Source organism: Rosa chinensis, chromosome 2, assembly GCF_002994745.2.
Source record: "Rosa chinensis cultivar Old Blush chromosome 2, RchiOBHm-V2, whole genome shotgun sequence".
NCBI classification, from domain to species: Eukaryota; Viridiplantae; Streptophyta; class Magnoliopsida; order Rosales; family Rosaceae; genus Rosa; species Rosa chinensis.
This window is the reverse complement of record NC_037089.1, coordinates 4,135,147-4,162,290: the sequence shown is the minus strand read 5'-3', so window position 1 is coordinate 4,162,290 and position 27,144 is coordinate 4,135,147. Positions and strand designations below refer to the sequence as shown.

Sequence of the window (27,144 nt, the reverse complement as noted above, 5' to 3'; positions counted from 1 at the left end):
CACATAAAAAGTGATCAGACTTTGAGGACACGTGTCCACTCCTGGTTTGACGTAATTTGATCCGAAATCTTAGATAAGATTACATCAACAATAACCGTTAGATTGAATAGTATGCAAATGATCTGGTCCGTTCAAAGATGTCGGTGGTTGTTTCAAGCGTTTCAAAAAAATTGTCGGTGGTGCCTTCACTCATTTCAAGATAAATTGTTGGTTCATAATTTATCCACCGAAAATATTAGAAAAATAGTAAATTACATAATTATGACATTAAGTATCCATAAATCTCTATTATTATCATTAATTTACATCAAATATATTTTAAATTTTTTCTAAAATAACAAAAAGTAATGAACAGTAAAACACTCAGTGAACAATAGTCGATGAACAGTGAAAATAAACAGTCTTGACTAGTGAAGAAAAAAAAACAGGTGGAAACCCATGTCCAGTTACAGTGAACAGTTATTTAACTGGTCGACGCCTTGACATTTCTTGACTACGGGTGGATATGCTCTTACAGAGCAGTTGGTTTGGAATCTTTAGATAAACGGTCCAAAGGAATCAGACTATACAGAAACAACAAATATGAACAAATCGTACCCAGAAAATTTTGAAATACATATAAAGTCAGCAGGGACGAGTTTATTATATTCATCTGCATGTAATAAAGAAAAGATAACGAAGAAATAGCTGGATTTGAGATGAATATTTGCCTCTCTCGTACCCTAGTCAATGGAGAAGAAGGCTACTAATTATGAGAAGCTTAATATAATAATACCATCCCATGTGAGCTCTTGCCAATTGGACCTCCTCCTTCAAATTTCAAACCTAGGAAGAATAATAATCATATTCTTTTTTATTTTTTTCGATTGATAATAATCATATTCTAAGGAGCTGATTTTTTTCCTTTTTTTTTTTTTTTGGGGTCCTCAAAATATAGTCTGGGTTTGGTTTCTTTTTCTAAATGTTATTGTCAGGTAAAATGTCCCAGGTCAGGTCCTGACAACCATGCAGCATTTCATATTTGAACATGCATACCCTCCACCAGCTCACCTTATCTTGAACCATTTGCCGGAACCATACTTTTCTTCCCACCAAATTTTCACACTCTTCGCTGTCATTCCTTTCCATCATGAGTTCATCTTTCTAGAATTAACAACCATTCGTTTCTTATTACGTTTTTTTTTTCAGTCTATAATGCATCGCGTTTTGTCAACGTTTAAGATAATGTATGTATGAGAATCACATGTCAACCGAAATTTAAAACCGAAAATCTTTATCTTAATTTTCCATTTTTACAACCAACATATTATCTCTTTTCTAAATTAACACAGCGATATAAAATTCCCATCATGAGGTCTTCTAAACAACTTGCAACATCCAAGTTGGCAAATCATTATGGTTACCAATTTGAATGAATGTACGCATCAACGCATGCATGAGAGGAATTGAGAGGTTAGGGAAGCTTCCGATTCACGAGACAGAGAATGAAGAATGAGTAAAAGGATCATGAAATGAAACAAAACCCTAAAAATAAACATGAAATAATCGCCGGCAAATCCATTGCAGACCTTTTATGAATCACGATGTTATTGACCAAGCTTCTCTTACCTACAAATGGCTCTTCTTCTTATATCGACCGTTCCAATTATTCTATTCCATCAAAAATTCTCAGAAAAACCAAAACCAAATCCAACTCTAAGCATCGTAACTATTCTTATCTGCCATTCGGTTAGACGTGGGATTAATTAGAATCTAATTGCTCCTAAAGACGATTATTGTCAAAGCATCAAATGTGATTTGTATAATTGAATTGGTTGGCATGTCTATGTTTAGGTCATGTCCAGCTGCACTGGTATGGTTACTTAGAGTAACAGCTACTGCCCTACTCCATAAAAAATGGCTTAACAAAATTAATTACACCAATTAAAGAAATTGGATCACCTAATTCATTGACTTGATTTATTTGTTTTTGATTATCATAAATATTTTTCCTTTCCTTTGATGCAGCTTTCTGGGTTTACCTTGTTGATGGGGTTTTGTTTGTACAACTCACTTTCATACTGAAACTCTCTAGGTAGACAAAATTTACGCGTATTTGCCTTTATATATATGGAATTCTAGTTATAATGGAATCAATTATGGAAGCAAAGACCAATAGAGTATGAAACTATTAGTGGACATTCCAAGTGAGTGTGAACATGATCATAATCAAGATCTTTTGGGATTTTCACCTTCCTGGTTTTTGGTCTGATATGCATATACATCACTTTCCTATTACAGAAAAAACAGTATAATGATTTGACATGGGTATTTCCAGAATGAAAATGTCGATGACATGATAATGCGTTTCACTTGCATTAATAACAAATTAACTAGAATGGATGTTCGTCTTTTATCCGGTGTTGTGAATCTTGTACATGTAGAATCCGCGAAGTCATAGGTCATGCTTTTCATGATCTATACTTATTGTTCTTTGTTTATTTTTAGTTTATTACTCAAATGACTGTTCATTGTCGTACTTTAAATAAGTAGATCATTATATATTTTGCTCATTATGAATGAATTGACATTCTCTTTATAAAAAATGATAAATTTTTTTAATTTGAGTTGAGACTTGAGAGTGTTGAGCTGTATTTTAGTTTTTTTTGTTATTAGATTGGATGGCATAACCTATAACCGCTCCTCTATTAATTTGATAGGTTTTGATTTGGTCCTTTAACCAAGTTTAAAATTAGGAAGAGGCAACACTTAAGAGAAGCAGCAATTTGGCTTGTGTATAGTAGTGTGGCTTCTGGAATACCTACAAGTATTGTCCCATACATGTTTTGTTTCTTCCTCACTTGGAATTTTGAAACTTAATTTGGAGTTTCTGTCTGGAAAATTAGATCCAACTGATCTAATGGGGGAGGAATGTGATTGGATAGCTAAAGCAAACAGAATCAATTCCAGTACTATCACATGACAATTTTAATCAACTGCTATCAACCATTCCTTGTCATAAAAGAAGATTGGAATTCGTTTATCTTTGGAATCCTATATGTGACCTTTCCTAGGGAAATAGATCACACCCATGGTAAATACCTATTTTAAATTAGATTGGAGATCTTTGCATCATAGAATATACTTTCGATTTTGGGTAGCATTCTCCACATAAACCGTGTTTTGACTTTTGAGGTAGTGTTTTGGTTATAGTAAAAGTGATTTAGGGCATTATTGACACTACCAAAAATACTAATTTTAAAGAAATGATTACAATTCAAGATTGATAAAAGATATAAAGAAAAAAGAAACAAACATCATAAATTTATAGCTTAAAATATGAGATTAATTTGCACGTCAGAAGAATTTAGATTGAGATACAGTGATTAGATAAAGACTTCAATCCAAACTTCTACTACATTTTCAATATATTAGACTTTTGCATTTGGTGTGATTACAAAGAGTCTAGATTCCAATCACAAATGTTCATACTTGCACAATGAGTCGACGACAAACAAGTGTGTAACACTAAACACCTTTCTGTTATAGAACCTCATGATCATTACTCATTAGCCAAGCTCAAAGCCTCAAACTTTAATATCTAATTATTTGATCGCTATCATGAGTGTCATTTTTTCATCTCTCAAATTCTATACTAATTAATTAGCTAATGTAATAAAGTTAGTCAAGCAGTTTAGCATGAAATCTCCATATCTAGCGTTTGAGTCTCAACTCTCACAAGTTTGCGTCCAAACATATTTTAGGGGTTTTTTATTTTGTTTTGCTGTGATGGAGGATTAATTTGGCTTTCCTAGAATACTCTTGTAAATCTCGGTGCGAATATTAACTGAGTGGATATGTTACTAATTCATTAATGTAACCGATGTGCCTTGCTATCTCACCCCCTCGATAATTTTTAAAAAAAAGCAATTAAGAGAAAAAAAAAAAAACAAAAAAAGCCGTCCGAATTTAGTCAATTTACCAATCAAACAAAGGAGGAATGAAAGTCTCGGCGTTAATTGAGACGGAGTGAGTAAAAGACGGAGCAACGCGCGCGGACCAATCGTGTAGACCCCACACCACAACAGAAGAGAAGAGCAGGAACTACTACCCTACACCAAAGCAAACAAACCATCTCTCTCTTTCTTCTCCTTCTTCTTCTTCTTCACAGTCTCACACACCCAGCTGGTCTCTAAAACCACACAGCACATTAGAGCAAAGCAAACACCAGATAGATGAAGATGATGTTCTCTCCTCTCTCCTACCTCACCACGTGAACAAGAATTAGTATTTCTCAAAAAGGAAACACAACCCAAAAAGCAAACGCACCTAAAGCTTTTCACAATTAAAACATTCTCTCCATTTCTCTCTCCTCCTCTCTCTCTCTCTCTCTCTCCTTCTTCAGAGAGAAAGAAAGACTCAATCTTTCCCACATTCTCACACACCCATTAGCAATGTCCACTACTCCGGCGCCCTCCTCGCCGCCGACCAACACCACCTCCCCACCACCCGCCGCACCGGCCCCCACAACCCCAAGCGCTCCTCCGCCAACAACCCCAAGCGCTCCTCCGCCAACAACTCCCGCCACTCCTCCGCCGACGACCCCCAGCGCGCCGCCGCCCGCGACTCCGGCATCCCCACCGCCGCCTTCACCCCCAGCGCCCTCCACCCCAGCTCCGACATCTCCGGGGTCCTCGCCGCCGCCGCCGTCCACCCCAACCGTCACATCGCCGCCTCCCCCCAAAACGCCGTCGACGAACAAGAGCCCTCCGCCGCCCAAGTCGCCGTCGACAACACCGTCGCCGCCGTCATCGTCATCGGGATTGGATACTGGGGTTATAGTGGGAATTGCTGTTGGGGCTGTGGCGATTCTAGTGGTGCTCAGTCTTTGCTGCATTTTTTGCTCCAAGAAGAAGAGGAGAAGAAGAGAGGAGCCTGTCTATTATGTGCCTCCGCCGCCGCCTCCAACCGGGCCTAAAGGTATAAGCTTTGCTTCAATTTGACATAATTCTGTGATCTGAGATTGCTTATTTTTGTGTGTGTAAGTTGCTAGATTCAGTGCATGTTTGGACCCATTTGATTACTGAAAATGTGCTTTCGATCTAGTCGAAAATGATTTGATTTCTACTGATTAGGAATTTAGGATGAAGACTTAGTGAATCTGTTATTGTATAGTTCATATGGATTAATAGTGTGCTACTGTAATAGTCATTTTCTACTGTTTGCTGGTATTTTTCAGGCGAAATTTACTACGGTCCACCACGCCCGCATCAAAATACTCCTCCTTCACCTGCAGATCATCATGTAATCACAATGCCTAAGCCACCTCCTGCACAAGCTGTAGCATCCAGGCCACCGCCCTCGCCAGGATATACACCGCCACCGCAGCCATACAGCAGTGGAGGTTCTGGTTCCAATTATTCAGGGTCTGAAACTGCACTCCCACCACCTCCACCACCGGGGTATTCCTTGGGATTCTCTAAAAGCACGTTTACTTATGAGGAACTGGCTTTGGCAACAGAAGGGTTCTCGGATTCCAATCTCCTTGGACAGGGTGGGTTTGGATATGTTCACAAAGGAGTTCTTCCCAATGGGAAGGAAGTAGCGGTCAAGCAGCTGAAGGCTGGAAGTGGGCAAGGGGAACGTGAATTCCAGGCAGAAGTTGAAATTATTAGCCGTGTACATCACAGACATCTGGTTTCGCTGGTTGGATACTGCATGACTGGATCCGAGAGACTACTTGTCTATGAATTTGTTCCAAATAACACTATGGAGTTCCACTTACATGGTATGCTTTTTCCCTGAGCAAGTAATTCAAGTAAAAGAGAGATGTTTACCATCGTCCACACTTCTGATTGCAATGATCTGATCAAATATTCATATTGTAGGAAAAGGGAGACCTACCATGGATTGGTCCACAAGACTGAAAATCGCTTTAGGATCTGCAAAAGGACTGGCATATCTTCATGAGGATTGTAAGTACTTTGTTGGCATTCACAATCACATGTGCACTCAAAGTAATAGCAATTGACATTGGAACTTGAGGTTTTACATCAAAATAATGTGTGCATGCAGGTCATCCTAAAATCATTCATCGTGATATCAAAGCAGCTAATATACTTTTGGATTTCAAGTTTGAGTGCAAGGTATGAACTGCGCAATAATTAATAAAGGCATTCCATATTTACATTTCGTGAAAAAAAAAAAGTTACCATTTAATCCCTGAATGGCAAGTAGTGGCTTCCTGAATTTCTTGTCGATATAGGGTCAACTCTTAGTTTCACTTATAAAATTGTTACTTAGATTGTTCTGGCCATTATATAGTATATATAATGTTCTGATTTGATCAGTGCAAGGGAGTGTTTACAATTGAATGTCTCTATATCTGGTGCAGGTTGCAGACTTTGGTCTTGCCAAGCTTTCTTCTGATCTTAATACTCATGTTTCCACCCGAGTGATGGGGACTTTTGGGTAAGATTCAAGAGACCCATTCCTTTGTTATTAAATAATCGCCAGTGGAACTAGTTATCATTATTGACTTTAGCCTGACATTGACCCAAAGTATAAACAAATTTTACTGTTGTTGCTAGCTCTTCCCAAATGTGCGTTTCTATGCTAGAGCTGATTCTAGTCATTGTTTATTGTAGAACTAATAGTTTGTATGTTTGGTTTAACACTTGAGACCAACTGCAATCATGTGCTCCCTCTAATTTAGAGGTCTCAGTTTCTCAAATTTTTTTGTAAAAGTTAATAAGGTGACTGGTGTCATGACCAGATCTTTCATCTTTTTTGTTCTAGTCTAGAATGACTAGCATTTTGTGAACCATGTTATATGGCTGCAGTAGATATATGATTCATTAATCTTTTTGTTCTCACTTGCTTTTAGGTATCTAGCTCCAGAATATGCTTCTAGTGGAAAACTCACAGACAAGTCAGATGTTTTCTCATTCGGGGTTATGCTTTTGGAGTTGATTACTGGACGCCGCCCAGTTGACGCATCTCATACGTACATAGAGGACAGTTTGGTAGAGTGGGTGAGTTTGCATCCATGCTGTGGACCTTGAGACTTTCTTTTTCCATAAAGAACATTCCTGATTTCATATTTGTATTGCAGGCAAGGCCCGTTCTGACTCGAGCTTTGGAATCAGATGACTTTGATGAACTGGTTGATCCTAGACTGCAGAATAGTTTTGACCACAATGAGATGGCTCGCATGGTTGCTTGTGCTGCAGCTTGTGTACGACATTCTGCAAGGCGTCGACCACGAATGAGTCAGGTAAAGTTTTATTCACTAAGAGCTTTAGTTTTCAATTTGTAGAGTGTTTTGAGTTCTAACCAATATTTTGCTGGATACGTCAAGCAGGTTGTCCGTGCTTTAGAGGGAGATGTGTCTCTGTCTGATCTGAACGAAGGAATCAGGCCTGGGCATAGCAGTGTCTACAGTTCCCATGGAAGCTCAGACTATGACTCAAGGCCTTATGACACAAAGCAACGCAATCTGGATATGATAAACCACAGGAAGATGGCATTGGAAAGCCAGGAGTACGGCGCTAGTAGCGAGTACAGTGGTGGTCGCACCACCAGCGAGTATGGTTTGAACCCATCTGGTTCAAGCAGTGAAGGCCAACGAACCCGGGAAACCACCAGAGAAATGGAGCTGGGAAAGATGAATAAGAACAATCGAGGTTACAGTGGAAGCTCCGAGTATTAACACAGCCGATGCACCAGTTTTCTTGTAAAAAGCTACCAACCCCCCTCCCCCAATATTTCCACACTTCTAAATCGCCATCAATTTCAACGACAGATTGGTTTACACAACTAAGTCTATTATTGATTATTTTTTTTCACCGTCCGTGTTAGCCAGTTTACCATTGCTTTCACAAGAGTCATATAACTGAACTCGTCCAATTCTTTTATTCGTTGCTTATTCTTTGAATGAATACAGCTGTGTTCAAGTTGTTTATCATTACATTATTGCCATTGGATGCTCTTTCCCACCCAAAATGGTTTGGACTTTTGAACCATTAACACAACACATGCGTGCACGCTTTGAATGATGCTTAGGTCCATTTTTCTTCTTCCATGACCAATTTTGCTCAATGCTATTCATTATGAATCCGGTTCTTTTTCAACTGGTAAAAGCTGATCACATGTGCATCATAAATTCATAACCCAGAATAAAAAACAACTTTTGGGTTGAATGAGATGACTACCCACTCGCCCATGTTTGTTGCCCTTTGGGACTGCAATATTCATGTTAATTAGCTTTTATTTTTTGTCATTACCCGCAAGTTTTAGTGAAGTTTTTTTACACCAAACCCGAGGCCTTCATATTTAGCAGGGGAGATTTGATTCAAGCTTGAAAAAGAAGGTATACCAAGTGATTACCAGCTTGGATGGATACAAACTCATTTCCTGCGCAGCTGACATTAACACTCGAATTAGTGAATTGATGTTACAAGAAAATTTGTGGCAGTGTAATTGTATGAGAAGAGCAATGCTATTACAAATATGAGGCCTACAGAAGAAAAAGGGCTATTGGAAAAATCCTCCAGAACTATAAATTAGAATATCGACCAGAGCTAGATCCTTTTCTTCGTCGTCGTCGCTTCTGTCTAATTCTCCAGAAGCTCAAAAATACCACCAAACCTATACATAGCAGCAACATAACTTAATATAAAATGAAATCTAAATATATGTATATGCTTCTTTTCAGAAACTGGAAAGTCAACGATCACTCACCAGTTACGGCAATTATTGCAGGAACAAGCCAGTGACTAGCAACTAACACAGGCATATCAAGCTGCAAGAGAATCACAGAAAATCCTCAGTATGTTCCACGTTAGACAAAATATATGATTCTCAATCTGAGTATAAAACTACAATAACCATTCTAGCCAGCTATTTTGTTTGCTTACCTCATCCCTATATCCCGAAGGATCACTTCTATTTCCCAGTGTCAACTTGGAATGCTCCAAATGGGAAGCCTCGACAGTAGAATTCAAACCCCTACCTGGATTAGACACAGAAGAGCCTGGTAATCTTCTGTTTGTTCCCCTGACCTGTAAACTGTAACCTTTAGTCCCCCATATTTCAAATACAGAGTCACTCCCACAGATCAATTCCTTCCCCACTACAGCGGAATATGTAGAAAAATTCACATCTGTTCTACGAGAAGGTAATTGGTTATCTTCCATATATAAAGGTGAACTTTGTTTGACCGAGCTTGAAAAAAGCACAGGATCTCTGATGTTTCCACCGGTGAAATCTAACATTTTTCTCAAGAGCCAATAACAATTAGTTACCATATGACTGCTGTCCAAACAGTTAGAATCTCCATACACTACAACACGACCTTCACCCACCTGTACAAGACCAAGAATGGGAGAATCTGCCTGCATTTACCAATTGACACCTTCGTCAAAACCAAATATGAATAAGTGTAACTGAAAATCAACTTTTGTTTAATGACTTGCAAAAATTACTAATGTGAATACTTCAGTTGCAAGTTATAATAACATAGTTATTATAGATAACTGGCCAACACCCTTCTATGGCTCATGATCAACAATAATAAAATTAACAAAAAAGTGAATAAGTAGCTTATTTGCTCACCATTGTCACCTCAGGATCCCGAAGTACATTCTGAGTGGCCCCACTTTCAGAGCTATCCAGGAAAGGGAACTTGTGTACATAACCCCCTTTCGGAAACCTCACAATATCCGTTCCAGATGCATACCGACTTTGCTCACCATTGATAGAAAAATCACCATTCAGAATCTTATCTCCAAATGCAATCCCAAACGGAGCCAGCAGGTCGTTCAACGCTGGAACATTTGCACCTCCAGTGACTGGAGTCCACCAGCTACGTGTGTTATCATCAAAGAATCTCATCTTCACCATCGTGTCTACATTATACCACTCAGAAAACACAACCAATCCCAGTCCAGAATTAAGAACATCATCTCGCAGCTTCTCAATCTCCTCCTGAAAGTACTCTTCTTCAAGATCTACCAGAAGAAGTGTCCCATATCGAAGAGCATCAAAGCAAGTAAGAGGCGAACCAAGTGTTTCTACATAATACCCAGCATCTCGTAACATGTTGAACATAATGTGAAAATTTGTATGCAGGTGATCTCCATGCCAGTCAAGAATGTCATTGCGAACATCCAAAGAGTCTCTAGGGATGTAACCTGGAGGGTATTTAATACTGTGAAACTGGTCCCACAAAACTCGTTTTGATCTTGGTGGAGTTGGAACAATCTTCAATCTTAACTGAAGCACACAAGTGCTAATCCGAAGATTCTTTTCTCCCGGAGATGGAGGACTGTATACCCTAAGAGTAACATTGCCATTAATCTCTCCTGAAAATTGTGCACCTTCGTCCTTAATTTGCATGTGAAGCGCTAAATAACCAGTCCAAGGCCAGATAACATTAGAATATGTAAAGTGAATACTTAGAAGATTCCCTACTTCATCTGAAGGATGCCAAGTTGGTGGACTTTCAACATAGCCAATTACACCCATTCCATTTAGAATGGTAGCATTGAAGATAACAGGCATGGCACCAGCATAAAGTGGCTGACGACAGAAGGGCCAAGAGTATGGGCAGTCTGTATAATCAAGAATACTAGGGAAGATGCTGGCACGAGGTTGGTAATTCTTCAGGATTTCATATGATTCTAACCTGACCAAAATGTTATAAATTAGGACTAAAACCTGCAAATGCTGATAATAAGTATAACAAACCAGTAAATAAAATCTGCACAAAAAGATCATAGGAGACATAAATCAGGGAACTTACAGATCAACCCTCCCTGCACCCTGCTCATACATATTTGGACCACCGAGTTTTGCAGCACCCTCAACCAATGCTTGTTTCATGCTTGCTGGATTTAAAGTATCCTTCCGACTGCTTTCAGGGATAACACTCACAAGCAGACAAACCATACCAGCAACCACAGGACTTGCCACACTAGTGCCAGATAAGCTTTTACAGCCTGTACTGATCTTGGATCCCATAATTTCCCGTCCATATGCAACGACATCTGGCTTAACACGACCGTAACTGTGTAAAGAAAAGTTACACAGTTAACATTTTGCACACTTACTAGAATAGCAAAACTGCTCATAGGCTAAAACATAACAATTGACTGAGTATGTTAAGAATATAAGATCAGGGGGGAAAAGAAAGGAAACAACAATAATTAAAAGAATTTCAACTGCAAGACTTTGTATATACGAAGACACAAAACACCAGAAAGTATATATCAGCATTAGTTTCGAAGGAACACAAAAGGAAAATAAAAAGGAAAGGAAAAACAAATAAAACAACCATAAGAAGTATGAAGAAGCCATAAAAAAAACTACCCGTGCGGCATCTCCCAAGTACTCATGCCTCGTGAGGAAAAAGAAGCAATGTGATCACTGTAGTCGATGCCACCAACACCAATGACATCACTTTGGTCTGCTGGATTATTTAGAGTCCCATAAAGTGGTCCATCATTTCCAATTGCTGAAACCATAATTATGTTGTTTGCTGTTATTTCCCAGACCTGGTGCAAAAATAAGCAACATGAGTTAAGCAAATAAGTTTCACATCATACGCTCACAAGTGCTTGAGTAGAGACTGTATTGGTTGACGAAGGTCCAAGGCTCCAAGCAACCACACTAAAAAGTTCTTTATGCAATTTGGAATATTAATAATAAAAAAAGGCCTACCTTCTCCACAAATGGGAGGTCCAAGTAATCAGGTCCACCTATGCTCAAGTTCAGTACATCCATATTGGTCGCAATGGCATAGTTGAATGCATCAAGGAACCATGATGTGTATGATACCTGCAATAAGCTGAATACAAACTTCTCATAATCTTGCTACATTTCATCAACTAAATGAACAGTATTATTCAAATTAGAGCTTGACGGCAATTGGCAACTTCATAGGGATAGAAAGACAAATGTATATGCAACTTCACAGTTTACAACTTGGTGGGTTATGCATTCTAGTCAGAGTGTCATGCTAAAAAAGTCTCCCAATGTGCGAAGTCATTACCTGTGCATCTGTAAACACACGAAACGCATATATCTCTGTATCAGGAGCAAATCCAAGACACTCTGCATCTACACCAGCAACAACACCAGCAACAAATGTCCCATGTCCAAGATTGTCATTTAATGTGTCCTCATTTGTCCAGTTTGTCCGCTCCTGCATAATCGTTTAAAAGTCAAAACCAGCAAATCAACTGAAAACTTGTATTAAAAGTAACATAACTGTAATTCCCAGGGAAATAAGGGTGATTAACTCCGACTACAAAACCCACAGTGACAAGAGACTGGGACATCTTTTTCCAGAAAACAATACCTTAATATTTCGAAAGTGCGGGTGATTAGCTCGAATACCAGTATCAAATATGGCCATTTTCACTTTCGTACCGGTATACCCTTTTGTCCAAAGAAAATCCGCTCCAAATAATGAAGTTATTTGAGATCTCTGCAAAAAGTAGAACGGTTCTAAGAAAAAGTGAACTAGGCATAAATACTAAGGACCTGTACAAAAGAACCAACGCAGAAAAAGCTCTCAAAACCGAATTCCCAAACAGCCTGTTTTCGAGACACACAAAAACAGACTTCTCCGCATTAACATCTCCAACTTCACTGACAGCAACAAAGTGAACGTAACACTTGAATATGTTCCCCCATTATCAAGTTCGAAATCACATGCATCATGAGCTTCCACCACAATACCAACTATAATCACAATCAAACTAAAACTTCTTCACTAAAATCACAACCAACATCAGCCATTTTCTACTTGATATGATAAACAACCATAACCCGAAAACAAAAAAAAAAGTTGTCAACTTCAAGTTCTTTCTAAATACAGAAGCATCAAAACGACACTCACCTCAGCCAAGAGCTCCCTTTTCCAGCTAACAGAGCCATTACTCACTGCTCCGTCGTCTTCGCTAAACGACATCGCCGTGAACATCTTCCCCGGCCGCTTCTCCCCATCCACAAAGGCCCCAACTTTCTCCTCCTCACTAAGCAAACCCCTCCCATACCTGACGTCAGCATTCACATCCTTCACCATCCCCAATTTCCCAATCTCCCCAATCACCAATTCCCTGGCTCCATCGTCAATCCGCACCAGCCCGAAATCCGTCGGGTAATCCATGGCCGGATTGTTCCTCTCGATCCAGTCCCATCCCTCCGCCGGCACACTCGATTTCAGATACTCCCGGTGATCCTCCCACCTCTTGTACTCGACGAATCGAACGACGTAGTTTTGCGGTGGAGGAGGATCTACGGCTGCGGGGTTCCGGTGGGGTTTGTAATGGAAGAGAGAGATGGAGACGGCTACGGCGATGGAGACGATGATGAAGAAGAAGAAGGATAGTGATGACGTGGCGGTCAGAGGAGTGGTCATAGTGGGACGGCGACGACGGCGGCTACGAAGATTGGCGCCGGGGCTTCATTGATTTGGCGGGAAAACTCCAATCGGAGAAAACAGAAAGTGAGAGTCTTTCCGGTGAAATCTAGCAATCTTCAATTTAAAGTCTTCAGAACACTTCCTACTCTTTATACTTTGTCTTGTTTCGGCGACTTTTTCAATATTGCAACGGCCCAGAATGGCCCATTAAGCCTAATTAAGACCCTCTTCTCAGATTTTATTTATTTATTTAGTTTTAAAGTCAAACGCACCGTTTCAGTGGCTCTATATGCTTCATCTCCTAACGCAGTAGTCTACTTCAGCTTTGTTTCCAATGGCGGGAGGGGTTATCCTATCGTCCCAAACCACAACCCAAACCTTACTCTTTTCCATTCCCAAAATACCCTTCCCACTATGGAAGCTCCCCTTCATTTCCCGCCAATTTTCCTGCAAGTGCTCCCAAACCACCCAAGTCGCAGCAGCAGTGGACTTGGCCAAGTACAAAGAAGCTTTCTCTAGACGAATGGACATGGCCGGCCTCAAGCCCCACCACCGAATCGGTCTGTAACTCTCATCTTTCACTTTAAAGTTCAAACCTTTTGCTCAATTATGCTCTGCAAAATTTGATTTCATAGTGAAAAACTTAAAGGGTGGATTTTTATTTTGGGTCGTGAAATCGGAGGCAATGAAAGATTGGTTCTTTTTTTTGTGATTTTGTGTATTAGCTATTGGAGTTTCTGGAGGTCCGGATAGTATGGCCTTGTGTGCTTTAACTGCGTACTGGAAAGGACAGGGGTATGATGGTAAATGTGATGAGGGATTCATTGATGGGGTTTTGGCTATAATTGTGGATCATGGGCTGCGAGAAGAGAGCACGGAAGAGGCCAGCATTGTTTCCAATCGTGTCGCGAAAATGGGTACTTTTGTTTGTTTGTGCTGATACATTGTTCTGGTTTAAGTTTAAGATGGTGGATTTAGTAGAAGGTGGAAAGCTAATGTGAGGTTTGTGTAGGAATCAGAAGTGATGTTGCCTGTTGTGATTGGGAGGATGGTAAGCCGAAACAAGGTCATGTGCAAGAAGCAGCTCGCGAAATGAGGTGTGTTACTGGGAATGGATGGATGCATTACACTTAATTAGACTGTGAATAGAGCATTTAATTAGCAGCTTTCTTAATTTCTTAATGTTGGATTTGAATACAGGTACCAGATATTTCAGAACGTTTGTATCAAGAACCAGATTGGTGTGTTACTTACGGCACATCATGCTGATGACCAGGTTTCTCCAACAACCACTTAGTTTAACTTTCTTTCTGTAGCTGTGTACGTGTTAATGTGTTTGTTAGTTGTAATCTTAGAATGAAAGACATTATTAGGTTATATTGCAATGATATAGGTATTGCTTCCTCTTCTGTATTGATTTCAATTTTCCAGTGTGTTACAGATGCTAGACATATAGTGATTGCTAGAAACAATGCAGGCTGAGTTATTTGTTATCAGACTATCTCGCAATAGCGGTATTCTTGGACTTGCTGGTATGCCTTTCACATCTCAAATTTTCTCCTCGCACACCCATTCTCATACTGAAGTTTCTAGAAACTATGGTATTCTTCTTGTGAGACCACTCCTGGATTTTTCAAAAGAAGATATGTACAAGGTTAGTTTGATAGAGCTTAGTTAGTATCTGTTATAAGATTATGAAATTATTATGAGATTGGTACCGTTATGAGATTTTGTTTATAATTTCTGAAGATATGCCAAGGGAGTGATCAGGAATGGGTGGAAGACCCAACAAATCAAAGCCTGTTATATGCTCGTAATAGAATTCGAATGTCCTTAAGGGACGCATCATGTGAGTTCTGAGGAACAAAGTCATAAATCTTCTCTTGCATGTTTTGTTAGCTTCATATTACCCCCAATGGACTGTCGTTCTTCTTGTTTGCAAACACAGGCTTGGCATTTTCAGACTACTAACTCTTATTCTATTCCTCCCAGGTGCATTCAAAAATGAGCTACAAGCAGTAATAACTGCTTGTCGGAAAACACGCGTATATATTGATCATGTTTGCCGTGCTTTGATGTCTAAAGCAGTGACCGTTTCTCATGTAAGCATCATTTGATTTTAATACCTTTTGACCATTCCTTCTGATACCTGATAACAACTTTTAGCCAACTAGGCATTTGGTTATAGTGTAAACATGTCTGAAGAATTTTGAAAAATTCATTTAATATTGCTACCTGCAGCTAGGATATGCGGTTATTGATTTAGAGATTCTTAATCAATCAAAAGTGGAGGACATATGCCTGTCAAAGTTCATTTCCTTAGTTTTGCAGGTAAGAAAGTTATTAGCATACAGTTGTTTACTTGTTTAATACCATAGTTACTTTTCTTAGAACAAATTATTTTACGAATTATGTTCATGCTGTAACTGATGCTACTTTGCAGTTCATCTCACAAAGGCACAGACCACTTAGAGGTAATACTTCAAAATTGCTTGTTGGTTACCTGCGTAGTTTCCCATGCAAGGTACGCTTGCTTTCATCAACTGACACTAACCAACTTGATATGCATCATAGTGTCGAAGCTGTATCTGGTATTACTTTTAGTTTCATTGACATTTCATGCTGTTTTACCTATTGTGCAGACATCTGTTACTGCAGCTGGCTGCTTCCTTTCTCCAGCTCCTGGGTCTAGAGGCACAAAAGCCCTGGTGTGCTGTTCTGTTGATTCTCCTCTGCCTTCAAATATAGGGTTATCCCATCAACACTTTCAAGCAGTACAAGAACACTCTACTCCAGATGAGATAGAGCAAATTATCGCTGATGGCAAATCCTATGCAGATCACTTGGTTCCAAATGCATCAGATGTGCCTTTCTTAGAAGTAACATCTAAATCTGTTTTAACTGAAGCGAGGAGGCTTGGTATGATTAGTGAGGCAACCCATACAAATATTCTTTCATTGCAGAAGGAAGAGATCGAGCATTTCAAGTCCAAGAGTGAAGTAAAAGCTGACTACAAGTCAAAGCATGGAGTCAAATCTATTAGTACATCACCCAGTGAACCACTTCCCCCCGGGCAAATATGTTGCTTCATGAACCGATTTTTTATCACATGGAAACTGAGTGAAGTTTCTGAGGAAGCTTTGGAGGGGGAAAGTCGGTGTGGTGGCAAATCTTGTATTGGCCATGACACAGTGCTTGAGGTGCGGAACATGAGTGAACAGGATTGGCTGTATCTTTCCGACTTGTCAAAGTCTCATACTTCGGGGAACCTTCAAGAACAAAGCAACTCTTTGGATAGGAAGGTAGAACAAAGAAAAGAGGAGACAGACACTTCTCTAGACTATGCAAGGATTTCAGCACAAAGAGCTCTTCAATCCCTGAAATCTATTCCTGCTGCTGCAAGAAGGGGCCTGCCTGTTCTGGTCAATAATCAAGGACTTCTGCTAAGCATACCAGTATGTTTTACTCTTTCCCATTTCATAAATCAAACCTCCAAACTTTTCTACATTTCTCAGTTAATGTTGAATGATGTTTCACTTTTCAGAGCATCGACTTCCAAGGCTGCTCATGCTTAATGGTCTCTGCGACATTCAAGCCAAAAGTACCACTTGGGGGAGACCATAGTTCGTTCATCTAGTCACGGTAGTTTTAGTTTACCTAGTCTACCCATTATGCACAACCTGAATGCTGTCACAATCATTGGATTTGGATTGCCTTCAGATTGTGTTGCAATTTGCAGAGTAGGTTTTCATGTACTTAACCTCGGCTTTGCTTGTGAACTCAACCCCAATTTTCCCGGTGGGGAAACATTTTGTATAATTGTAATATTACTGAGGTGATCTACTTGTAAGTAGGATTTAAAGCACCGAGTTCTATTCCGTGTTTACAATATTTATTCCAAGGAAAATGAATTGGTAACAAGGTGGAGCCATACTTATCACTTTGTATGGTTCTAGGGGGAACACCAATATGGGAATAACTAGATCAATATTGTTTTCATTTTTCAAAGTCAGAATATTGAGAAAATACTCAAATAGTATAAAAAAAAAGTCTGACCTAGTTTGGATATTCTTACTATTTGGTAAACCATGATTTTTACCGACCTAAAAAATCTCGACCCCGTTCATTCTTATGATTTTTTCGATTTTCTGATTTGGAAAATCATAAAAAAAAAAATCGGATTGATATTTTTGATGTCCATAAGTTCTAGAATTGCTTAAGAATTATAATTTATCAATTCGAAGATTTTGGTGAGAAAATAAGAATATGAGTTTTTGATTAAAAAAAGTGTTATAGTCTTCACAATTTTGGATGAAAATCATGATTTTAGACAAATTTCCGGAATTAGTTCCCAAGAGGCAGCAAAATCACACAATATCTTTATGTGTGATTAGCCTCGCTTGTTTGCATTTGCCTCCCTCGCTTTCATTGGTATCAAATGTAGTTGGAAAATTTCAATTAGTGAAAATAATGAAATACCAAAGAGGCAATTAATGAGATTATGAGCCATCTCTCATCACTTGGTTGGCATTGAACAGATTGCTAAAGACTATTACATCCAAGCGAATGACCTGTCAAATCAAAGGTCAAAGCTGTGTTGTTTCTTTCATTGTATAAGTCACAGTGAACACATGCAACTAAACAATTACATCAATCTCCAAAATCCCAACATCAAAAATGCAAGTTTTAGCTGTGGTGGGCACTAAACTTCTTTTTTAAACACATTCTCTTGGTTTGCAGTACACTAAACTGAAGAGAAGGAAAGAAAAACATGAGTGGGGAAGATGATGAATCATAACCTACCCTAACCTTATCGGTCTTTAAAAGATGCAAAAGATGTTAACCATTGCTTCCAAGCAGCATCCTTTTGTTGCTCGACCCATGACAAAAAGGCACTGTCCAACAGGCAGAAGATATTAACATAGAGGAGCTGATACCTCACAGGAACATATCTGAAATTTGCAACTTGAACAATTGGCCACACGCCACCCTCCAACATGAGGGCTGGTATGAAATCTCTCTTCAAATCTTCCTTCACTTGATCAGCATTCTTGCCAGTGGAAAATCCCATGTAGGTGAAGAACACCAACAAATCAAGGGGGCCAAAGATAAGACCATCCATTGCCACTTTAGCAGCAACAAACCGGGCTGAGTTAGGTTTTAGGTGAAGCTTCAACTTTATGAACTTATCCAAGTTTTCGTACCTGTAAACATGAAATGTTATTAACTAATACTTTTTATTTTATGGCAGACAGGTCAGATTTCAGACCAGGAGCCTCAAGGAAAAGAAACAGGAAAAGTAAAACATACCAGAAATGGCCAACGGGTCCAACAAAAGCAAAGCCAAATGTACTTGTGATAGCTACTCGTTTCCAGTTAACTTTGAAATCTTCAGCTTTGTCGTGCTGCATAAGATAGAGGATCATCATATATATGCAAAGGAAAGGGATGGTGGAGGAAAAACTACAACTAGTTTCACCACAAAGATGACTTGAACTTATAACCAATCAAGTTCTTGCACAAACTTGAGCTGCATTCTTTAAAGTTAGGTCTACCACTTGCCAAAGTTCACATGTAACAATTCAGTGGAGAGGCAAAAGGCCACAATGCTTAGTCTGATACAATATACGTCAAAAGAACAAAATGAAGAGCTACGCATTTGGATACACCCATACACATACTTACAAGGCATTAACACACACAAAAACAGAGGGATCTTTATAAGTTGTACCTGACCTCATCAGTTCAATTTTCATTTGAAAGACTTAGTTACTAAACTTAAGTTTATTTCTGCCGCCTGATTAAAAGTTGTTCCTTGACTACCAAGTAGAACAGAGCCAAATGTACAAAGGGCATTTAAGAATTCCTTTTAACCATCAATCTATAGAACTGAAATCATTTGTCATAGACTCATGGTGATGCAACCTCACGTTATGTCTATAAGAGCCATAGGAAAGAGGTTAAAGCTCAACCAGAAAACTAAATTATTCCTCGGTTTATTGACACACCCTTGTTCATGGAGAAACAGAAGTTATAGTTCTCCTCATCATCAAAACAACAGAGGTGAAATGAAGGCATTGGTTGGGATGACACCTATTTTCTGCAATGGCACTGCTCGATTCGAATTTGGCCATCATCAATCTGAAATGCTTCTATTTCTATGGTATCCTTATTCTAGATGATCAATATCAATCATTTCCTTAGAAATCTGTATAAATAATGGACCTTCACAAATCTTCAAATGGACTCAGAAACAATCACAATGGCACCTAATTCTGAATAAAGGCCAATGCTTTGAAGCAAAAAAACTAGCCAAATGTTACTACCAAGCTAAAACATGTGAATTACAACACTAGCCAAATGTCAGTAAACTCAATCATCCAAACCACACAAACTCCAAACAAGATTTCAAAGATGCTACAATGGCACTAAAGCAATGCAAAATCAAAAACCCAAACCCAAAATGAGGCAGTTGCAGCAAACCCAGTTGCAGAAACCACAAAACCAAAGTAAAATCAAGACCCACATTCAGGGTTTTCCAAAATGGGGGAATACTCACGGAGAGCTGAAGACGGTTTCTTGTGGTGGAGTGAGTAATGTACTGGGCAGCAATGTCGCCGACGCCCCAGAGGACGCCGGAGCTAATGACCTGGGTCTTCAATGGATGCTGAGAGAGGCAGCTCTGGTACCATTTCCAGACCCTGAGCATCATCCAAAACCCTAAACCCTGTGTTGTGGGTCTGTGACAGACCGATGGCTTTTTGAGAGCGGTTGTGCTATTTATGAACAGCCAACACCTTTACCTTGCTAGGGGTTCTGTTCTGACAATACCGCCTACTAACCTCATTTTGATTTTGATTTTTCTCTCTCTTTTTTTGTAAAGAGGGAATCTTTTATTTCATTATTGGGAAATTTAATAAATATGCACTAAATATTTGTCAAAATGAGACAAATTTTTTTTGTTTATTATGTCAAAAACGACAGAAAATGTTATGCACCATCGATGTATAGAATAATTTCCACCTTATTACTAAAAAAATGTGAAGCCAAAACGATTACAAAACATAATTTGAACAAAGATGATGTGTTTGTGATGATCACATGGAACCTTTTTATGTAACATATTAGAAGAATTTTATCATTGTAATGCAAAAACATTTCACAATTAAAAATAATGATACATTTTAATAAATGTATGGACAGAAGTGTTTCTATTCTAATAATCGGAAAGTTTTCTTCTGTCACAACTCACCCACTAGCTAGGAATTGGTGTGTTTCAAAACTTTGATATTTTCTTTGGACTAAGATGGGTATTTCTATTGGATTTCTTAGATTGGTTTTAAATGGTGCAAATCTTGTAGGAATTCCTTCGCACATTCTCGAAGTATCTCCCTAAAAAGGTACTGTAAAGAGACAATGATGATCTAGGCGACCACGTAGTGAGGTATATAACAGTATGGTCTTCTAAATTTTAGCCACCAAAAGAGTATATGCATACTTTTGTCTCCCTCCTTAACAGCCTCAAAAATTTATCCAGAATTTCATTCTGATAATATTTGTGGATAAGAATCCCCAGTGGATGTCACAACACAAACCACACCGCTAGACTACAATACAGTTCTGCCACTTCTAATTTTACACATTGCAATTGGGTGACATGCATAACTGGGCAACCAACCATGAACCTCCACCTCTCCTTCTGAGCTCTGCCACTCTCAGCTCAATAGGTAAACTCTAGCAGCTTATTTAAGAACATGAAATTTTGAATCCATTGAACTAATTTGCACCTAGAGCTATGTACTTTTGAGCATTGATACTTTGGTAGTGTTGAACTGTGATTGTTTGCAAGAACCCATTTGGTATTGGGGTTTGGATTTCAGTTCTGTTTGTCTTGAATTGTTGGGCAGATATGTATGAGTGGTTATTTTGGCTTTGAGTTGCAGAAAAAGTTTTGAGTCTTGAAAGAAGTGGATTTGGTTTGGATGTTTCAAATATCTTAATATTAACATAGTTTAGTGACTGCAAATCCTCATGCTTATTGTTTTTCTTGCTGCATAATAATTGAGTTCTTTAAATGTCCAATCTTTCCATAACAATTGGCTTCAGTTTACTTCATACACATTTTATTCTTGCTGCCAGAATTTTGGTATGTTAGAACTGGGCTGTGGATGAGTGGTGGTTTCCTTAGTTCTTTTATTCATTCTGAAAAATCTCCTGTAAAAGCACCAAGCTAAAACCTTTTCCTCTTAAAATCAATCATGTTGCTCAAAAGACAAATTTCATCCCTCCTGTAATGAAATCTAGTAACTATACTTTTCAACTTTCTATTATAAGCCTTTCCGTCACTATAGGTTTTTAGGGACCAATGGGGGCCTCGAATAATCTCACAGCATTGTTTTATCACTGAGAGATTAGAACTTTTTGAACTACATACTAGTTACATTTGAATAATCTCACAGCATTGTTTTATCACTGAGAGATTTGAACTTTTTGAACTACATACTAGTTACATTTGTGTTTGCAGTCAATATACCTATATATCTGTGCTTATGCTGTGGGATTCTCATATTGATCTAGTTATTCCCATATTGGTGTTCCCCCTAGAACCATACAAAGTGATAAGTATGGCTCCACCTTGTTACCAATTCATTTTCCTTGGAATAAATATTGTAAACACGGAATAGAACTCGGTGCTTTAAATCCTACTTACACGGAATAGGGACCAATAGGGGCCTCGAATAATCTCACAGCATTGTTTTATCACTGAGAGATTAGAACTTTTTGAACTACATACTAGTTACATTTGTGTTTGCAGTCAATATACCTATATATCTGTGCTTATGCTGTGGGATTCTCCATTTCTCCATAGGTTTCATCTAGGAGGAAATGACCAGCTAACTATCCCCTCAGCTCTAAAGCTTTGACAGATTCCTTGGCATGGTCTGCAACGCGAAATCTAAATTTGATCAGAGAAGGTAGCTCACGAATTGAGGAACAGCTTGGGGGATCTTGGTGCTTGAAGAATCATGGGTAGACACCAAGAGGGAACAATTAGTAATAGCGCATCTTCACTCAGGGTATCATATTGGTCATGAACTCATTTGTTTACTAAATCTTGCAGCTTATTATTATGGTACAATATGCATTCTATTTCTTCATTAACTTTGTTACTTCCACTAATTAGAATGAGAATGACTTGGTTCTTTTGTTATTCTTTATTGGTTTAATTGAGTGAACTCCATTAGGCATAGCTATAGTAACATGTTTTTAATCAAGTTTATTGATCACTGTGAACTTCTTAGGAACCAAACCTGGGCAAGGACAAAGTGAAATCAAGCTCAACTCCGGTGTCTCGCTGCCTTGTTTGTTTGGACAAGAACAGTTGTCGAGTAGTTCGTTCGAGAACAAAGCTGATGAATAATTTGATTTCAAGAGGGAAGCCTCATGAAGCTCATTCCATCTTCAATAATTTAGTAGAAGAAGGACATAGGCCAACTCTTATAACATACACAACTCTAGTTGCTGCCTTGACCCGCCAGAGGCGTTTCAAGTCAATTCCCTTGCTCCTCTCTGAAGTGGAGGAGAATGGTATGAAGCCTGATTCAATACTTTTCAATGCCATGATCAATGCTTTCTCCGAATCTGGAAATGTAAATGATGCCATGAAAATCTTTCGCAAAATGGAGGAGAGTGGATGTAAGCCCACAACCAGCACTTTTAACACCCTTATCAAAGGATACGGAATTGCTGGTAAACCTGAAGAATCTTTAAAATTGCTAGAGCTTATGTTGCAGGATGGGAATGCGAAACCGAATGACAGGACATATAATATTCTAGTTAGAGCCTGGTGTAACAAGAAGAGATTAGATCAAGCCTGGAATGTGGTGTATAAGATGGTTGCTTCTGGGATACAACCTGATGCAGTCACTTACAACACATTGGCAAGGGCTTATGCTGAGAATGGAGAGACCAGTAAAGCTGAAAGGTTGATGTTGGAGATGCAACACAACAAAGTTAACCCCAACGAGCGTACGTGTGGCATTGTTGTAAATGGATATTGTAAAGAAGGTAACATGACAGATGCTCTGAGGTTTGTATATAGAATGAAGGATCTTGGGGTGAAGCCAAATCTCGTCATTTTCAACTCTCTCATCAAGGGGTTTCTGAACATTACAGACACTGATGGAGTTGATGAGGTGAGTTTAATTTTGGATCTTCAATGAACTATATTATTCTGTTTATGTAAATTCTGCTACTTTTTACAGACGAGTACTGAAAGATTGGTTTACTCACAAAAAAGCATAACTTGGCAGGTACTGACATTGATGGAAGAATTTGGGATAAAACCAGATGTGATAACATTTAGCACCATAATGAATGCATGGAGCTCAGCAGGGCTAATGGAAAAATGCCAGGAGATCTTTGATGACATGATAAAAGCGGACATAGAACCAGACATCCATTCATTTGGCATTCTTGCAAAAGGCTATGTGCGTGCCGGTGATCCAGCGAAGGCCGAGTCACTTCTGAGTTTCATGGGCAAATCTGGTGTGCATCCAAATGTTGTAATCTTCACAACCATCATGAGTGGGTGGTGCACAGCAGGAAAAATGGAGCATGCTTGGGGTATCTTTGAGAAAATGTGTGAAATCGGAATCACCCCAAATGTGAAAACTTTTGAGACTCTAATATGGGGATATGGGGAAGCTAGACAGCCATGGAAAGCAGAAGATTTGCTTCATATAATGGAAGAGAAGGGTATTGTTCCTGAAATGAGAACAATCGAGCTTGTTGCTGAGGCTTGGCGTGCTATAGGTTTAATGGATGAAGCGATGAGACTCCTCAATGAGTCAAAAGAGGATCCGGAAGTCATACTAAACAAGGCACCTGAACAGAGTTTAGAGGCAATTAGTCGAAAACAAAGCTTGAATACTTCTTATCCTAATGCTTTGCAGATACCTGGAGTAGTTGTTTCTGATAATGGCAGCTCTGCTGCTAACATTAGAGGCCAGATGATTTCAAAAAGATTCGAGTTTTCATCTGAAAGTATGCAGAATGTTACTAGAACCATGTGTGTTACTCGTACATCTGCACTAAGAGTGCAGCCACTGGTTATGTGCAGGAGGCAGTTTCAAAGTCAAGTTGGGATATGCAGGCAGTTTGAAAATACATGTAGAGTGGTGTATATATGTTAGCGAAGAAGAAACAACACAATCGTGATACCACGCACATATATGTTCTTTCTTATCTTGTTACTCGTGATGTGGAACTCTTACATTCTTCCACATTCCCATAAACAGTTCCATGTGGTTCCTGCCTTTGAAGATTTCATTGGTTCTTAGATTCAGATTGCTCATGATTATTTGGCCTAGCCAGTACTTTTTGATTAACAGGGATACTTCTTTCCCTTTCTATTGGTGTAGCTGATTGTGCAAGTTAAAGCTCCATGAAATGTGTAACACATGTTGGATAGTTCAGGGATCAACCAATAGTTTCTGTTGATATGGAAGTGAAATTAAAGTATATGTATAAAATTTCGAAGTTGATCAGAGCAGAGTCTAATATTTCTTCCAAAATGAGTATGAGACGCATTCCACACTATTTGGCAAATTTGTACTGAAAATGAGTTGTGCTGACCCTTTTGTTCAGTAAGTTTTATGTTTCTCTTAATATTGGCAAAGATGATCTGAAAGAGAACAGGAAAAATACTTTGCTCCACTTCTCATAATCCTAAACTCAGAAAACTATTTCATTCTGTATTACATTGCAGTGAATTAGCAATTACATATGCTTGTGAAGTCCCAAAGTCATTAATTGGCTCGGTAATTCTTCAATGCATATCAAACGGAACATTGATGTAGAAGTTGACTTTTACTTGGTTTTGGGCAACATGTCCATGTCTGTCGCAGGTCGATCCTTGATACCTGAAGTTTTTCCTACTTCCTTGAGAAAATCCTCAACATTGAATTTCAGTCCAACTGTGGCATTGCTCAGCCCAATGCTCTTAATTTCAGATATAGACTCCCTCAAAGAGCCGTATGCTTCCTGAGCAGTAACCACCTTTTTATTTTGTTCACTTCCAGTACTTGAATCGTCCAAAGTTTTAAGCCCTGCATTAGCGCTAGCTAGTTCCGAGTAGTCCCAAAGATCCGTATCAAAACATAATGGAGCAACAGAATGAGGTTCTTCCAGGTCCTCTATCTCAGTTATCCAACTAATCCTATCAAGTCTCTTCTCCTGCTGCACGTCACTACTCTCATCATCAGAATATTCCTGTTTTGACCTACGCCGTGTAAATTCCTCTTCCACAGCTCTTATTCCTTGAAGAACAACAGCTCCTTGTCTGTTAACATCTTGCCGCAAAGTCCTCCACCTCTTTTGATTATTATTCTGCACTTCTTCATCATTTATGTCGTGGTGAAAGATCCCATGCAAAGGAAGATGTGTATGATCATCCCTTTGATCAGCTACCATATCCAAAGTTGGATCAACACGTCGAATCTTCCTACGAGCTTCCCTTGCAACTAGTTCATCATCCTTCAAAAAAACTGCCTTTTCCTCATCCTCAGTAGCTTCTGCTTCAGCCGCAACAACATTCTTTGCACTATACATTCGGACCTGTTCAGCATTGAAATACTTTCTCCAGAAGTCATGCTCTTTGGTCTTTCCGGGAACTACACTGTTAAGATATGCCTGGTGCACAGCTGGCCTCAGAGCAAATATCCGGTGCTTAATCTCTTCAGTAAATGTAACCTTTCTACTAGGCTTGGTGTCAAATATCATCGAACTTTTGTAACCAACTTTTCTACAGCTAAACTCAAGAAGCAACTTGCGTAAAAATTCAACGCATTCATGAAGATCTGGATAACTATAGAGCTCAAAGATGTACCTAGTCCTAGTCACATCCTTATCTGTGTTGAGATTTAGCCAGGCTGGTTTATGTGATCCTTCTTTGGTGTGTTGATGTCCTTTAATATGTTCAAGCCCCACTTCAAATAGCTTTGTGGCATATTTGGGATCGGCACAGAACTCAATTTTATTTTCTGTAATGGTTAAAAGTCCAAGAGTGCCGGGGTCTATGACTGAAGCCTTGTACCTTGCAAACTTAATTAGTTCACCCTTCGACATAGAACTAAGCAGCTACCAAATTTGTAATGTTAGGGTTTAGGGAAATAATCTCAGAAGTATTTATAAAGAAAAGAAAAACAAAATTAGGAATCATAGTCATATTAGGAAACATTATCAAACTAGGAAACTGGAAAACCACCGTGGTGAGATGTTGCTGTAGTATAACCAGGGTTATACCTTCATCACCGAGACAAAGTTCATCTTCATAACAACCGAGAAAATAACCCAATTGGCAAACCCAGAGATGAACCAAATTAATGGGAAGCTCATAGTTAATGGGGTGGAGAGAATTGAAACATTCATCCTTGAACCACCTTCTTATAATATGACGCCTATTGTAAGACTCACTTTAACAGTTTACCTTCTTTTTCTTCCTTTATACCCTTCTTTTCTTTACTATTATCAGGAAACTTGGTAAGATTGTAAAAGAATGTTACAAATGGTTAACTTTGCATCTTTCCGCTTATGTTGCACAGACTGTGCCAGAGAACTTTGTTTTTGTGATGGGTGACAATAGAAATAACAGCTATATATGATTCACACGTATGGTAATGCATTCTAAACCAAGTTGTGAGACCCTTTGGTTTATTCATGATGTTGAGTTTCCT

General features: G+C 38.9%; 6 protein-coding genes across 9 annotated transcripts; 3 read left to right on the top strand and 3 right to left on the bottom strand.

The window, feature by feature from the left end:
• Nucleotides 1–4,117: 4,117 nt before the first annotated feature.
• Nucleotides 4,118–7,948, top strand: LOC112187430 (proline-rich receptor-like protein kinase PERK1). The gene is made up of 8 exons (XM_024326208.2): nucleotides 4,118–4,959; nucleotides 5,219–5,767; nucleotides 5,868–5,954; nucleotides 6,055–6,125; nucleotides 6,374–6,450; nucleotides 6,866–7,013; nucleotides 7,094–7,255; nucleotides 7,343–7,948. The coding sequence occupies exons 1-8, from the start codon at nucleotides 4,434–4,436 to the stop codon at nucleotides 7,688–7,690; spliced, it is 1,968 nt and encodes a 655-aa protein (XP_024181976.1). The 5' UTR covers nucleotides 4,118–4,433; the 3' UTR covers nucleotides 7,691–7,948.
• Nucleotides 7,949–8,374: 426 nt separating this feature from the next.
• On the bottom strand, nucleotides 8,375–13,593 carry LOC112187428 (subtilisin-like protease SBT6.1). Its single transcript, XM_024326202.2, has 10 exons — nucleotides 12,884–13,593; nucleotides 12,341–12,469; nucleotides 12,032–12,184; nucleotides 11,701–11,817; nucleotides 11,350–11,534; nucleotides 10,784–11,047; nucleotides 9,595–10,666; nucleotides 8,898–9,374; nucleotides 8,722–8,782; nucleotides 8,375–8,628 (listed from the first exon to the last, which is right to left on the bottom strand). The coding sequence occupies exons 1-10, from the start codon at nucleotides 13,403–13,405 to the stop codon at nucleotides 8,537–8,539; spliced, it is 3,072 nt and encodes a 1,023-aa protein (XP_024181970.1). The 5' UTR covers nucleotides 13,406–13,593; the 3' UTR covers nucleotides 8,375–8,536.
• A 120-nt stretch (nucleotides 13,594–13,713) lies between these two features.
• Nucleotides 13,714–17,297, top strand: LOC112187429. 2 transcript variants are annotated; one of them, XM_024326206.2, is made up of 11 exons: nucleotides 13,714–13,968; nucleotides 14,134–14,325; nucleotides 14,421–14,505; nucleotides 14,609–14,684; nucleotides 14,886–15,062; nucleotides 15,158–15,257; nucleotides 15,401–15,510; nucleotides 15,650–15,739; nucleotides 15,852–15,932; nucleotides 16,051–16,863; nucleotides 16,953–17,297. In XM_024326206.2, exons 1-11 carry the CDS (start codon nucleotides 13,743–13,745, stop codon nucleotides 17,043–17,045), a joined length of 2,043 nt encoding a protein of 680 aa, XP_024181974.1. In that variant the 5' UTR covers nucleotides 13,714–13,742; the 3' UTR covers nucleotides 17,046–17,297. The 2 variants fall into 2 exon arrangements, with proteins under 2 accessions (XP_024181974.1, XP_040371205.1); XM_040515271.1 differs by lacking the exons at nucleotides 13,714–13,968; nucleotides 14,134–14,325; nucleotides 14,421–14,505 and having other exon boundaries at nucleotides 14,850–15,062.
• A 605-nt stretch (nucleotides 17,298–17,902) lies between these two features.
• Nucleotides 17,903–20,269, bottom strand: LOC112188577 (protein Mpv17). Its single transcript, XM_024327720.2, has 3 exons — nucleotides 19,968–20,269; nucleotides 18,719–18,813; nucleotides 17,903–18,612 (listed from the first exon to the last, which is right to left on the bottom strand). Exons 1-3 carry the CDS (start codon nucleotides 20,118–20,120, stop codon nucleotides 18,219–18,221), a joined length of 642 nt encoding a protein of 213 aa, XP_024183488.1. The 5' UTR covers nucleotides 20,121–20,269; the 3' UTR covers nucleotides 17,903–18,218.
• A 630-nt stretch (nucleotides 20,270–20,899) lies between these two features.
• Nucleotides 20,900–24,984, top strand: LOC112189322 (pentatricopeptide repeat-containing protein At5g21222). 3 transcript variants are annotated; one of them, XM_024328621.2, is made up of 4 exons: nucleotides 20,900–21,135; nucleotides 22,278–22,485; nucleotides 22,711–23,604; nucleotides 23,722–24,984. In XM_024328621.2, exons 2-4 carry the CDS (start codon nucleotides 22,435–22,437, stop codon nucleotides 24,601–24,603), a joined length of 1,827 nt encoding a protein of 608 aa, XP_024184389.1. In that variant the 5' UTR covers nucleotides 20,900–21,135; nucleotides 22,278–22,434; the 3' UTR covers nucleotides 24,604–24,984. The 3 variants fall into 3 exon arrangements, with proteins under 3 accessions (XP_024184389.1, XP_024184391.1, XP_040371043.1); XM_024328623.2 differs by having other exon boundaries at nucleotides 22,278–22,541; XM_040515109.1 differs by lacking the exon at nucleotides 22,278–22,485 and having other exon boundaries at nucleotides 20,902–21,135.
• A 295-nt stretch (nucleotides 24,985–25,279) lies between these two features.
• On the bottom strand, nucleotides 25,280–26,536 carry LOC112183510 (general transcription and DNA repair factor IIH subunit TFB1-1). Its single transcript, XM_024321893.1, has one exon. The coding sequence runs from the start codon at nucleotides 26,534–26,536 to the stop codon at nucleotides 25,280–25,282; it is 1,257 nt and encodes a 418-aa protein (XP_024177661.1).
• Between the last annotated feature and the right edge of the window lie 608 nt (nucleotides 26,537–27,144).

Coding starts and splice junctions, on each gene's coding strand:
- LOC112187430 (XM_024326208.2), top strand. CDS start 4,434: ATGTCCACTACTCCGGCGCCCTCCTCGCCGCCGACCAACACCACCTCC. Junction 6,126..6,373: donor ATTTCAAGTTTGAGTGCAAG/GTATGAACTGCG, acceptor TATCTGGTGCAG/GTTGCAGACTTTGGTCTTGC. Junction 6,451..6,865: donor CGAGTGATGGGGACTTTTGG/GTAAGATTCAAG, acceptor ACTTGCTTTTAG/GTATCTAGCTCCAGAATATG.
- LOC112187428 (XM_024326202.2), bottom strand. CDS start 13,405: ATGACCACTCCTCTGACCGCCACGTCATCACTATCCTTCTTCTTCTTC. Junction 12,185..12,340: donor CGCACTTTCGAAATATTAAG/GTATTGTTTTCT, acceptor ACGATTATGCAG/GAGCGGACAAACTGGACAAA. Junction 9,375..9,594: donor GGGATCCTGAGGTGACAATG/GTGAGCAAATAA, acceptor TGGTAAATGCAG/GCAGATTCTCCCATTCTTGG.
- LOC112187429 (XM_024326206.2), top strand. CDS start 13,743: ATGGCGGGAGGGGTTATCCTATCGTCCCAAACCACAACCCAAACCTTA. Junction 13,969..14,133: donor CAAGCCCCACCACCGAATCG/GTCTGTAACTCT, acceptor TTTGTGTATTAG/CTATTGGAGTTTCTGGAGGT. Junction 14,326..14,420: donor CAATCGTGTCGCGAAAATGG/GTACTTTTGTTT, acceptor AGGTTTGTGTAG/GAATCAGAAGTGATGTTGCC.
- LOC112188577 (XM_024327720.2), bottom strand. CDS start 20,120: ATGATGCTCAGGGTCTGGAAATGGTACCAGAGCTGCCTCTCTCAGCAT. Junction 18,814..19,967: donor GAAACCGTCTTCAGCTCTCC/GTGAGTATTCCC, acceptor TATCTTATGCAG/CACGACAAAGCTGAAGATTT. Junction 18,613..18,718: donor GGACCCGTTGGCCATTTCTG/GTATGTTTTACT, acceptor TCATGTTTACAG/GTACGAAAACTTGGATAAGT.
- LOC112189322 (XM_024328621.2), top strand. CDS start 22,435: ATGGGTAGACACCAAGAGGGAACAATTAGTAATAGCGCATCTTCACTC. Junction 22,486..22,710: donor ATAGCGCATCTTCACTCAGG/GTATCATATTGG, acceptor TGAACTTCTTAG/GAACCAAACCTGGGCAAGGA. Junction 23,605..23,721: donor ACACTGATGGAGTTGATGAG/GTGAGTTTAATT, acceptor ATAACTTGGCAG/GTACTGACATTGATGGAAGA.
- LOC112183510 (XM_024321893.1), bottom strand. CDS start 26,536: ATGTCGAAGGGTGAACTAATTAAGTTTGCAAGGTACAAGGCTTCAGTC.